This window comes from Takifugu rubripes, chromosome 3 (assembly GCF_901000725.2).
Source record: "Takifugu rubripes chromosome 3, fTakRub1.2, whole genome shotgun sequence".
Taxonomy (NCBI): Eukaryota; Metazoa; Chordata; class Actinopteri; order Tetraodontiformes; family Tetraodontidae; genus Takifugu; species Takifugu rubripes.
Genome location: NC_042287.1, coordinates 4,746,732 through 4,759,231, shown reverse-complemented (window position 1 = coordinate 4,759,231; position 12,500 = coordinate 4,746,732). Strand labels below are relative to the sequence as shown.

The 12,500-nt window shown below is 39.8% G+C and overlaps 1 protein-coding gene across 6 annotated transcripts in view; it reads right to left on the bottom strand.

Annotated features, from left to right (window-relative positions):
• Positions 1-10,068: 10,068 nt before the first annotated feature.
• Positions 10,069-12,500, bottom strand: part of LOC101078901 (potassium voltage-gated channel subfamily KQT member 2-like) — a 22,187-nt gene continuing 19,755 nt past the window's right edge. For 3 of the 6 annotated variants that reach the window (XM_029834525.1, XM_029834524.1, XM_029834526.1), the window contains 2 exons: positions 11,964-12,057; positions 10,070-11,810 (listed from right to left, as the gene is read on the bottom strand). In XM_029834525.1, coding sequence (XP_029690385.1) covers positions 10,983-11,810; positions 11,964-12,057 — 922 coding nt within the window. In that variant the 3' untranslated portion in view covers positions 10,070-10,982. Of the gene's footprint in view, positions 11,811-11,963; positions 12,058-12,500 lie in introns of all 6 variants that reach the window. The other 3 variants (XM_029834522.1, XM_029834523.1, XM_011621784.2) reach the window with 2 other exon arrangements.

Here is a 12,500-nt window from a genome sequence, read left to right as displayed (position 1 = left end):
GGTATGTAAGGACATGTGGCTATACACTGGTCCAGCCCTCTATCTCGGCTAACACTTCTGCCCGCTGCCTACAGCTGGAGTTTAGCATTAGCAGATTCATATTCTAAGTCAGTCAATTCTCTTTAAATCACACGTGGGTTCCCAAAAATAGGTACTTCTTTCTCATATTTTAAGACTGTCTAGGTGCATTCAAATTTAACGCCACAGTTGTTTACTGTCTCTAAAATCTGTACAGCAAGAGTTCCAGTGTTAGCTGAAATTGAAAGGCATTTAATGGCTAGTGTATATTTTATTACAGCCACATTGCAGGTGCAGCTTGTGACAGGATGTTCCTTTAAAACTCTTGTTGGAAAGTAAGCCTTGACAGGTCACAGAAACCCCTTATTACTGCAAACTAGTACAAATGGCAGAACTAATGATATATTTAACCATATCATTAAAACGGCAAAATGGGGGATCATGGGTTGGGCTAACGTGATTTAAAAGATCACACGAGCTCAAAAGTTGATCCTTGTCTTCTGAGAGGTCTGGATCAGATCTGGACCAAGCAGAATGCAACCGTGTACTCTTTTCATCATCATGCTTCTTTTATTGTGCTTCTCATTCGGCCCCTCGTGTGTGTTAAGGTTAAGAGTCATGTTTAAAATGTAGGTCACAGTTTGGAGTAAAAGTAATGAGGAACCAGAGAGCCGCAACAAACAGTGTGAATTATCACAGAATGAATCATACCCCCAACTGATGAACTTGCACCAGTGTATAAAGAATAATAAAAATCCACTGATGAGGTAAACAAGAGTGGAGCATTGGGACATGTCCAGAGTAACTATGTCTGCCTAAATTATTTCAGGTTTTCAATCATTTTAATGGTTTTGGCTCCAAAATTTCTTGGTCGGGTTCTGTTATTGGTGCAGCTGATGACGGTTTCCTTACTCCCTACTAGTTTTATCGCCCCGTGCATGGCATGTGAACAGGAAGTTAAAGTGGGATTTGCAATATGGTTCGCAGGCACACTACCATGCACCAAACAAACTGTAGTTCCTGACTTTAGTTGATTTGAAATCCATGCTATGTGTTTTCTGAAGAATTCAGGATTTAAAGGGTTAACATTTTCTTTTATGTATGTATCATACTTCCAGCTTGTTTATACATGAATTAACAAACTGATTATAATATAAAATTCTGAAACAAAATTCTGTGTAAATGTTTAATTTTAACTATCAAATCAAGCCCATGGGGGGGGGGGGGGGTGGGGGGGGGGTGAAAGGGTTAACCATTAAAGTTTGTATCTCAGCTGCAAAAAGCCCCAGATCAGGTGAGAGGAAAAGTCTTTATTTCCTTTTCACATCGTAGGCCCACCAAAGGTCACCCAGACTCCCACATTGCCAACACATTACTTTTTAATTATCATTAGTCAAGCTGCCATTAATATGTACATCAATGGAATTGTCTTCTTGCTTTTGAACTACAGATGTGATCTTTAACCCCTGCCCTATATTTCCATTTACAAGGCACAGTAGAAAGGATCCTTAATGGTCTCTACACAAGAGCTTAGTTCCTTTTAACTGCAGATTTAACTTTGTTCTGTCTCAAATGTCAGTCTGGTCCGAGGAGTCAAAATTCAACCTCTGTGAAATTACAGCAGTTCAGAATGTTCCAATTATGCTTCTCTCAAAGAGATCTTTCCAATCACAGTCAGTCTAAGGGACGCACACACATGCGCGTGGTCGTTCACACACGAGCACACGTGAATGCGGACACATAGGGACATGATGTGAGCGCACAAAACGAACTTGTGCCAAGTTGTTAATTAGAACTGGCATCTCACCAACACCATAAGCAAGACATCAGGAGATTTTCAAATGATTTCCTGTTTGACAATACTAACAAATGAAAACACATTTGCTTGTGTCCTCCAGATGGAAAGTACTGGTTTGGTTTGTGATTTTTGTCCCTCAAATGCTGCTCTCTCTGTCGAGAGATCATTTCATCTATCATTTGTGTGAGTATCTTTAAACATTGTAATGTGGCAGATGAAGCCATGATGAAAGAACCGTGTGGTATCGGCTCATAATGGACAGGACACGATGTCCCCTTCAGTCCGCTGAGGTAATAGATCCCTCCTCTGGTTTGGGGGTTCCTGGCGATGGGATCAAATTATCACTGCCAGCAGCGATGCTTCTAATCTTACCCAACAGGTAAATTCTAATCCTCGATTTGAGGAACAATTACCCTCAGATGAACTTTGACCCAAGTGATCAAACTGTCCATCCACACCGGGAAATTTATCCTGTCCTCAAATAGCATCAATTCAATGAAATCCATCATCCGCTCTTCAGAATAGGCCTTGTGGACGAGAGCGGCCTTATTGTGCGACAATAGGACAATCTAGCCATTGATACCGTGTTTTGGTCCTGATTTTGAACAATGCATCTCGCCTACAGCTGCAGCGAGCTGCTGAACACCTGTGTCTAAATCTGGAGGAGCCCAGAACAAGGAAAGTTTCCTTTTATCCTTTTATTTAGGAAAATGGTGACTAACGTCTATAGTTTGTTAAGAAGCAGCATTTAAATGTTATGGTAGTTTAGCATGGACAAAAATGTTCTCACTATCATAAATCCAAATAAATTTGTACCTGCAGGTTTTTGCCTGAGCTGTGAGCTGTTAACCATGTTCCGTAGACTAATGTTGTGCCTCTTAGCCTGAATAATTTAGGATCCACTGTCTGCAAAGGATGTCATTTCTTGGGAAGTTGTGATATTTTTCTTTTTTCTTTTTTTTTTTTTGCAACTGTTTTATGATTGACGAACTTGCTGTTTGCTCTCTTGGGGATGCAGCAATAGCACTAGCATGGTGACCATTGTTTACAGCTTCAAATGCCTCCTCTGAGATGCAGAGGATGAATATTTAACATATCAGAGTAAATGAAACATGTTGCTCTTTTCATGGAAGTATCATAGCTGAATCTCTGTGGTGTAATCCACTAAAGCAGTACTTGACTTTTTGTTTCTTTATCTTGCCTTTCTTTGTTTCAACTGGCTGTGCTTCCAGGGGACAAGGAACAAGGTGCATTACTGTGAATGACGTTGTTTCAGTGCATATTGAAGTTGAGGAGCTCTGATATCTAACTTGGGTGATATGTGAAACAAACCAGCAAAGGAAAGACAGTTACCTGGAGCCATGGTTGTATTTCAATAGAATTTTACACCAACTGTTCTTTTGAGATAAACACGTGGGCTCTTTTCAGAGGCTATCTAGCAGCAGAGCACTTCGGGGGTTTGTGGCATCTGAGTTACAGAGCAGATGTACAAAATAGCTTATTTTCTGAACCAAACTTCACTGTTTGTGGCTATAACAGAAAATATGGATAAAATATCTGAACGCTGCAGAACAAACAAAACACATTCTGCAAATATTAACCCGTAATTCACTGGGTTGCATTATGGACCTTTTTGTCGTTGTATTTGTAGAGTGCTTTTATATGAGTTTAAAATCCTCTTTTCTGATACAAATATTACTGTATAATGACAACCCATTTTTCCTGAAAATACAGCCCTTTTCAGGGGATTTTTTTTCCCTGCGGTGAATCACTTGCGTTGCCTCACCATTAATTTTATTTTTCAAAAAAGTGATTTCCATTACATTCCTCCTAACGCTGTTTTTTTAATCTTTTCTTTTCTGAAAAGTTGCATACTGTAGGATCTTTAAGCGCTGTTTGCATAGGTGGCATCGCTGGCCTGATCAGGCTGTTATTGAAATGAGCCGGCAGTAGTTTGTCCTTCTCACATTTACCTTTCATTCTTTCGTTCTGAGTCTCTATAGACAGGAATTTAGCGGAAAAACAGTGGGTCTTCTAAACCTATTACAGCTCCTCCTCCGTCCTCTTTTTCAGCCTCAACCTCTGAACCTAACTACTTTTTTTCCTTTGCCATCTTTCTTTCAACAAAGTTTAGCCGAGGCGGAATGTGTTTCGGGAGAGTGTGAGCAACGTGATGAAGCCTGCTGGTGTGCTAACATTTGACTTTGAGGCAGAGTGTGGCCCAGAGAGGCGTTGGCGATGGAGATTTTGTAGTAATGGCCTTTTTTATGTGTTGTTTTTTCAAATTTTTGTCATTATTTTGTGAATTTAAAGGTTCTTTATGTGAGGCTCTGCAGAAATCCATTCATATGTGTCTTCAACACATATTTTCATGTCAGTTTATACTACGGGGGGAGATTTTGATATTGGCAGGTAACAAGTAAAAGATACACACAGCATTAAAAAAGATCAGCAAAACAACCAAAGCTGAAATGGAGAGGAAACAAAAGAAAGGAAGAAGAAAAGAGAATGAAAGCAACAAGGGAGCCATTCGATAATATGAGATTGCCAATGAACGTGTTTGTGTGAGAAGAAGCAGACTTCCTGCTCACACCCTTTTATCCGTCTCGCTCCGAACATTTACGAAGGCTGATGGTATCCCGAGTTTTCTCAACAGGCCATGGCTGTCCTTTTGGCCCTGGCAAGCTGTACAATGCAGTCTGGCTCCTTTACTGTCGATGGGTTCAAGCATCAACGATTGCAGCGATTTTATGAAGATGGAATTAACTGCAAACTTCTTCTTTTTTTTAATTTCACTGCGCTTTGGCAGCACTACTTTTGTCTCCTCGGCGTTTCATTATGTTTGTTTGTTCAGAGCTCAATTATGTTTCATTATTTCTGCTGAGAATGATTTTATTGAGCCACATTTAGAAACCCAAATGAATTCAGCAACTCTTTCCATTGTTTGCTTAACTTCTGTTACATCTCTGGTAATTATAAAAATGGATGGGATTCTTGGAGAACGGAGGCACCTACACTCCCAGTCAGAGCAGCAGAGTCACTGTTCAAGTTGTGAACGTGTTAAATTTAAACTGAATCGCAGCTTCTGAAAGAAATGATCCTGTCTTTTCTGTTTATCTACAGTGAAGTAAAAATGAAGTCGTTGACTTCCAAGAATATCCAGCAACAGTATTACCCAAACCAATAAGTCACACGCTAATTTAGCGTGGAGTCTCAGGAAATTGCAGGGTAATTTATGAAGACGTGCATCAGATATCTTCCCTTCTGAGGAAAAGATTTGCATTTGTGACATAACTACTGGTGACAGCTGCTAGTTAATGTCTAAATGAATTTGCTTCTTCTTGTTTAGTAAAAGATCCCCAAAGAAAATGTAATTAGCAAGCTTTTGAAACACACTATTAGTATTTACACAGATTTAAAGGCTTATCATAGAGTACAGTTTAACGATTGCAATGCAAATTATATTTTCCCCATTATATCATTTGATTTGCTCATTTTTGAGTCCAGCATGGCGAAAAGCTACATTCCTCTCCCTTGTGTAAGTCCTGTCTATTCAGAAGTTACAGCAGGTTTAGTCTTGTAATTTATGTTCTTTCATTGCTTTTAGGTGCTCCTTAATAATTTTCTGTGTTATTTTTGCTATGTGCGTATTTAAATTGATCAATAAACACCTGCTTTAGTGAAAAAAAGGTTTTCTTAAGTGTGCATACTATGAATCTTTATCATTAGTCCTCATATTTGCATCTGTTTACATGACGATATTGTATTAAAATGGCTGCTGTTGAGCTAGCAGAGGTTAAAAAAGGAGAGGAGAGGAGAGGAGAGGAGAGGAGAGGAGAGGAGAGGAGAGGAGAGGAGAAGGAGAGAGGAGAGGAGGGGAGAGGATGGGAGAGGAGGGGAGTGGAGAGGAGAGGAGAGGAGAGGAGAGGAGAGGAGAGGAGAGGAGAGGAGAGGAGAGGAGAGGATGGGAGAGGAGAGGAGGGGAGAGGAGAGGAGAGGAGAGGAGAGGAGAGGAGAGGAGAGGAGAGGAGGGGAGGGGAGGGGAGGGGAGGGGAGGGGAGGGGAGAGGAGAGGACAGGAGAGGAGAGGAGAGGAGAGGAGAGGAGAGGAGAGGAGAGGAGAGGAGAGGAGGGGAGGATCAACAATAAACTGGGGCTATTTGCTGATGCAAACCCAATTCTAACAGTATCTGTCTTTTACACTCGAGACCTTTAATCCATCGATGAGCATTTTGCATTGTTACCTCCCTTTTTTTCATTTGCCGGCTAGAAAACCTTTTTTTTCTTCACATAGGTTATTCTATTCTGCCTATAGTCCCTTGCATATTGCTGGAAAAAAACAGAAACGTGCACATTTCACGATTTTTTTTTCAGTCAGACTTCATAAGCCTAACTCTCGATGTTTAATAATCTAGAGTTAAAAACAGAGATTGAGAGGAGCCAGTCGAGGTGATTCGGGCATCTGGGCAGGATGCCTCGTGGGCGCCTCCCTGGGGAGGTGTTCTTGCAGCTGGTGGAAGATCCCAGGAGGTCATATCTTTTGGTTGGTTTTGAAAAGCCTTGGGACTCCCCCAGAGGAGTTGGTGGAAGTGGATTGGAGGTGAAGTGTCTGGGTCTCTGCTGAGGCTACCACTGCGACCCAGACCCAGATAAGTAGCTAAATGAAGCCAAAATGGGTTTTTTTTAAACATTTTATTACACATGACGAAGGATAACAAAGCACGAGTGAAAACACGGAAAGAGGGAAAATGGGAAAAGAAGAAAACAGGAGTCTGACAGACATCACAATAAACAGAAACTTTAGTGAAAAAGATATCACTGATGTGAATATTTCAAGATTATTAATACTGAACAAAAAGCTTTCGTCACATTATCTTACAGAAAATGTGATTGTTTTTAGTCCTGTAAAATGTAATCCAAATTAAAAGGTTATAAATAATGCTAGAAATATTACTCTGTATTATTTCTAGCATTATTTATAACGGTGCCACCTAATGAATCAAGCTTATTGGACTCATTAGGTCGCACCGTATACATTAAAAAAATTAGCCAATCCTTCTTGGGATATGGCTAAATGAATCACTAGACTAGCTTTAGGCAAAAGCCTCGAGGGCGTAAAGATCAATGCAATTCAGTAATTGTCTGATGATTAATGATGAGCTCAGTGGCAAACTTGGCATATCTGAATTTCCTCTATTAAATGTTTGGTGATGCTATTTCAACAGAACGACCAAAAAGCTGTTTCCTTCTCTTCTTTTCTCCCTTTTGTGGTATATTCCCTGAGGCCCTGTTTACATGTGTGCATGTGCTGTATCAAAATGACAGAATAATGGCAGTAAACTAATACACACATAACACATGTGTGAATCTGTAATGAAATTCACTGTGATATAAGTTCTTATTTAAATGTCATTAGAGCCTTTTGTCTTTTTGTGTCACCTGGAAGGTCACCCAGCTGCCCTTGAGAAACAGATGGCTTTTTCTGAGATTATCTAGCACCATAAATACTGTAAATAATAGATTTACACAGAGCCCTCCGGAGCAGACATTTGTCCAAACACAGCTGATGCCGCAGACAGCAGAGTCATTTCTCTCCCTTAGCGCTAATGGAAAGTCCTCTAGAAACAAATTAGGCTTTTACATTTGATTCGAGCTCATTTAATGAATCCGTACATTCGTCTGAAATACAATCGATTAAGTGCGTATTTGTGTCATTTGCTCATATGAAGAGGTGAGAATGATTTGGAATAGCGTGCACTGAGGCCACTGAGGCCACTGGGGGAAGGTCAGCGCTGACACCATTAGTGTTTTTGCTCTCTCTTTGACAGGTTTCTCATAAAGAGTTGGATCGCTAATGGTTTCATTGATTGTTGGTTTTTTTCATTCATCACCTGGAAACTCAATGTCCCTCCCTTATTTAATGAGGCCACGAATAACAAACCTATCACGCTTGAGGAAAATATCCCGAACAAGTGTGTGGCCATCCTGAGGAAACACATCAACTACATTAGGGGAATTTACATTGCTTTAACAATGTTGTTTTTTTTTGGTAGTAGTATAATATAAAGCGTGAGGGGGATAAATGCACATATATATTCCACGATATTCTGCTTTATGAACGTGGGCCTGCAGGTCTGGTGCACCTCTGGTCAGGTGGTTTCATATTCAGAGCTCTCCTAGTGTGCATAAGAGTAAATAAGCCTTAGCTGCTGTTTCACCATCACCTGACTTCAACTAATCAGCTGATCAATTCCAATTTGTATCAGCCTTTCAACTAAAGTCCTGCCCTCACATACACTTAACAAATTGGCTGACCCGTGTTTAGCCATGTCATATGGAGACAGTCCTTTACTATTCGATCAACCGATGGCTATTAAAAAGCTTGTTAAATACAATCTGTCAGAAAACAACTAGTAAATCAGCTTTTCGCTGACATACAGCACACACAATTCTTTCTGTGGCTTAATCTGGGTTGTAAAATATATAGCAGCCAAAGGTGTGCCACAACAACCACAACCACATTATTGTGTGGTTTCCTTTAGAGATCATATGAATTAACAGTCTAACTCAGCCTCTCAGTCTTTTGCAGTATTTGTGGATATTACTTGATTTATATGCACCTATCTATCTATCTATCTATCTATCTATCTATCTATCTATCTATCTATCTATCTATCTATCTATCTATCTATCTATCTATCTATCTATCTATCTATCTATCTATCTATCTATCTATCTGAATCCCAAGAGGCGCTTTACTGACATCTAGTGATAAATGATCAACATTACAATATGCTGTTAAATATATTTCTCCACTTTTCAGTAGAGTATTGTTGTAATAAATTCTGGGAAATGTCTTTATATTTTAATAAACTTCTTATAATTATTATTTGTCTATGCTTTTTTTAAACTTCCATGAGAACTTGGTTTTGATTGAATTGAATGCTTTAAACATGCAATCCTTGCCGGTGTTGTTTTTACGTTCAGTGTGCACCTTCGTGAGGATGACAATACTGTTTTGGGTAAGGGGCTAAGGAATGCAATAACAATGTGTGTTCCAATAAAGGTGTATCGCATTCTTGTTTATGAATACATCAGTTTCTGATGCAACCGACATTATTATTATTGAATGTTACACTTTTCTTCTACGTTCTGTTTTGTTAACTTATGGGTAAGGTTTGCAAGGGGTGCTAGACAAGGAAAGAGGACCAGGACTACACCCTGGACAAGAGAGCAGTGCTATCTATCTATCTATCTATCTATCTATCTATCTATCTATCTATCTATCTATCTATCTATCTATCTATCTATCTATCTATCTATCTATCTATTACGTTTTAAATTATTAATTTAAATTCTGATTACAGAATAAATTGATCAATTCATATAATGAAAATAATAACATTAGAGGAGCTACTGATCTCTATTCGATGAAAATAGTTTTAGGTATCGGTAATTGATTGCTGCTTTTTAATTAAAATGGTAGATTTCAGTACGTCAAATTAACTATGTTTAAATTGACCACTTTAAAAGAAGTAGAGAAAATGTCATTATGGTCATTTGAGTAGATCTATATTATTTACTTAAACTCCCGGTTTCTGCTGAATCATTATTATAAGGCAATAAAAACTGAGTCTGCATACCTGAAGCAGAGAGGTTTTGGAAATGAGACAGGATCTCTCATTGCTCTCTTTCTAATCTCTAACAAATATGAAGCAGGTTGTCCCTGTCCATGTCCATGTTGCTTACCTTTGATTATTAGACCCTTTCACTTTATTCACTCTTTATTCACTCTATTTTACTAATTGTTCAGCTGATACTTGGCAATCAAATTTGACCGCAGGATGGACTCACTTACTGGGGATTATCTTGATAAAGTGTAGTCAATCTGCCATATGAACATAAAGAATAGGACGATGTGTTTTATTTACAACCATTTCAATTAAGAATTTTAATTTCTATCATTTGTCATAAGCCACAAGTTGTACACAATCACACTTAGAAATGTACTTGCTTTAATTTTATATGTAACGATTGGAATTGTTCATTGTAAAAGATGCTATATAAATAAAGGATTGATTGATTGATTGATTGATTGGTTGATTGATTGGTTGATTGATTGATTGATTGATTGATTGATTGATTGATTGATTGATTGATTGATTGATTGATTGATTGATTGATTATTTTACAAAACATTTGGTTTCGGTGCGACAACAATAAGGCCATATGAAAGTAGGTGAATGTTTTGTCTGTTCCTTTTATTATTATTATTGCGTTTTCTGCTGACAGGTTTCAGAGAGCACGACCTCTTTATTGCACACCAAGTGCTTTCACTTATGCCAGTTTTCTGCGGTAGGCACATTTTTGTAGCTCAATAAAAAATGTAGAAGCTGGCGTCCATTTGTTGTCCTACGGCACCCCACATCATAAACATCAGATGTACAAGATTGTGGATGACATGGTTTACATGAATGAAATAGTCATGCATTTTCCATGTTTTCCTTGCTTTACACAAAAAAAGTTGCCTTTTTTTCCTGATCAACACTGACCTTAGTTAAACCGTTTCATGCTGGAGCTTAACTTATTATTTAAAGGAATAAACACCAGGCATGTTTGTTTGTTTCTTTATTTTTTTAACACCACTAACTCTAAAGAAAAGGGTCCGGTATCATAACACTTCAACTCATTCAAAGGTATAGAAGGTTTCAAGACACTGTACAAGCCATTACTAAGACATTTTCTTGCAATACGAGCTCTGATCTACAGTGGTTAGTGTGACACAAGGAGTGCGTTTTCTGTTCAAGTGACGTTATACCTTATAAATAAATGTAAACATGTGAGTCTGATGCCTACATCAGTAATAAATATGGCAGAAATGTTCCCAAAATATGTTGAACGCATGTCCTTGAAGTCACATTTTCATATTCATTTATGTTCATTTTCCATTCTGATGGATACAAAGCAGCTGTGAGGAAGCATTTCATGTGTTAATTTTTGAAAAAGTGATAAGGCAGCCCTCTTTTTCATTGTCACCCCCAGCTAGTCATTAGCATTCACTCATCCTGATCTGATCTGAATTAGCATTGTGAGCACTAATAGCCGCTCAGCAGGCTACAAGTTCTCATGATCACTTCTCTGTTGGCATGTGAACAGCTGATTCCCTCTTACTTCAGTCCTGGCCATGGCCTCTCTCCACAGGAGGTGTCTCCTGTGAAGGACACGGGTGAAGGAGCGTAGAGGTCAGAGTCTGTGTCCGATTCTCCCTCTGCTATGAAGGGTCTGACTCTGGGACACATGGGGGGTCCAGAAATGGCCTCGGGGCCTGTTTCTGCTCCCCCTGCTGTCCCTGCAAAGAAAGAAGGCCCAAAGAAGTCTTCCTTGGCCTGAGAGATACTAAAGCCGCTAAAGGAGCGTTCCAGCTCTTCGTGGTCAACAGACGGTATGGATAAGGAAGTGTCGCTTTCCGCGGCGGTGCCGTCCTGCTGGCACGTCTGCCTCCTGCGGCGCCTTCTGCTGTGGGAGCTGCTCCCAGACGAACGGTCATGTGCCGGAGCGGGGGGAGGAGGAAGGCGGAAGAGGTTGGGAGACTGGTCGCCACATACTGGGGACGGAGTGTTGGCCACACTGCTGTTCCAGGCAGGCTGACTGAGGGGGTGCTGCAGCTGGTGTTGCCAGGAGGTAGAGGGACGGCTCTGGCTGGCAGAAGGAGAACCCACCGATCTGGCCCCAGACCGACCCACTAAAGGGTCCTTCTGTTCCAAAGAGCTATCAGAGTAAGGGACATCCAGTGCAGAGCATGTCTTCACCTCCTTTTCCTCCTTCATCTGCTCTTTATTGTCCTTCTCCAACTTGCTATCATCTGGGCTGTGGTAGGGTGGGGCAGGATACGGTTCTTTGGAGTTGAAGTAGGCCTCTGTTTCTGAATGGGTGATACCCATACGCTGCACATAGACATTGACCAAGAAATCAAGTTTCCTGTCCATACAAAGTACCTACAGGAAGATAGAAAGAGAAAATTAGACGACGAAAATCTTTTTTTTTTTAAAACTCAGTGAGGACAAGATTATATTTTGTAACGAAAAAGCACAAACCTATGATTCAAAGAGAATACCCTAGTGTTCATGAATGTTTAGAAATGTTAATACCTGCTTTTCCACTTTGACCAGGCGTCCCATCATGCTCAGGTCATCTCCAGGGTCTCCATCAGCTTTAGGGCTTTTTCCCACTATCTGATCAACTCTAGCATTTAAGAAAAGGCACACCTCGGTTTAAGAACTGCTCTGGCACACTCGTTAAACCTGTTTGTTTTTACCTGGGAAAAAGTATGGGGAGCCGAATGTAAAAATGTCAACTACTTTTCTCACATTTAGTTAAATGAGACAACTGATCTCCTCACGTGTAGCTAAATGTGACAAAATCTAAAAGGAAATTTCCAAATAAACATAAATGTCATATACAAATGTTAAATGTCTCACTGAGTGTAAACCTAAAGCTCCATCTCAAACACCAGCGGTGCCAGTCAATCTTAATATTCAAAAGCAGAGTCAATCTGCAACCTCAGGTAGGCCACATATTAACGCTTACTACACGTCTTTAATAACCATTCGAGATGCAGCTGGAGAAAGAACAACAGAGTAGCACTTTTCGCTAGGTAGCAGAAATGGACAGAACGCTAAAGCTTG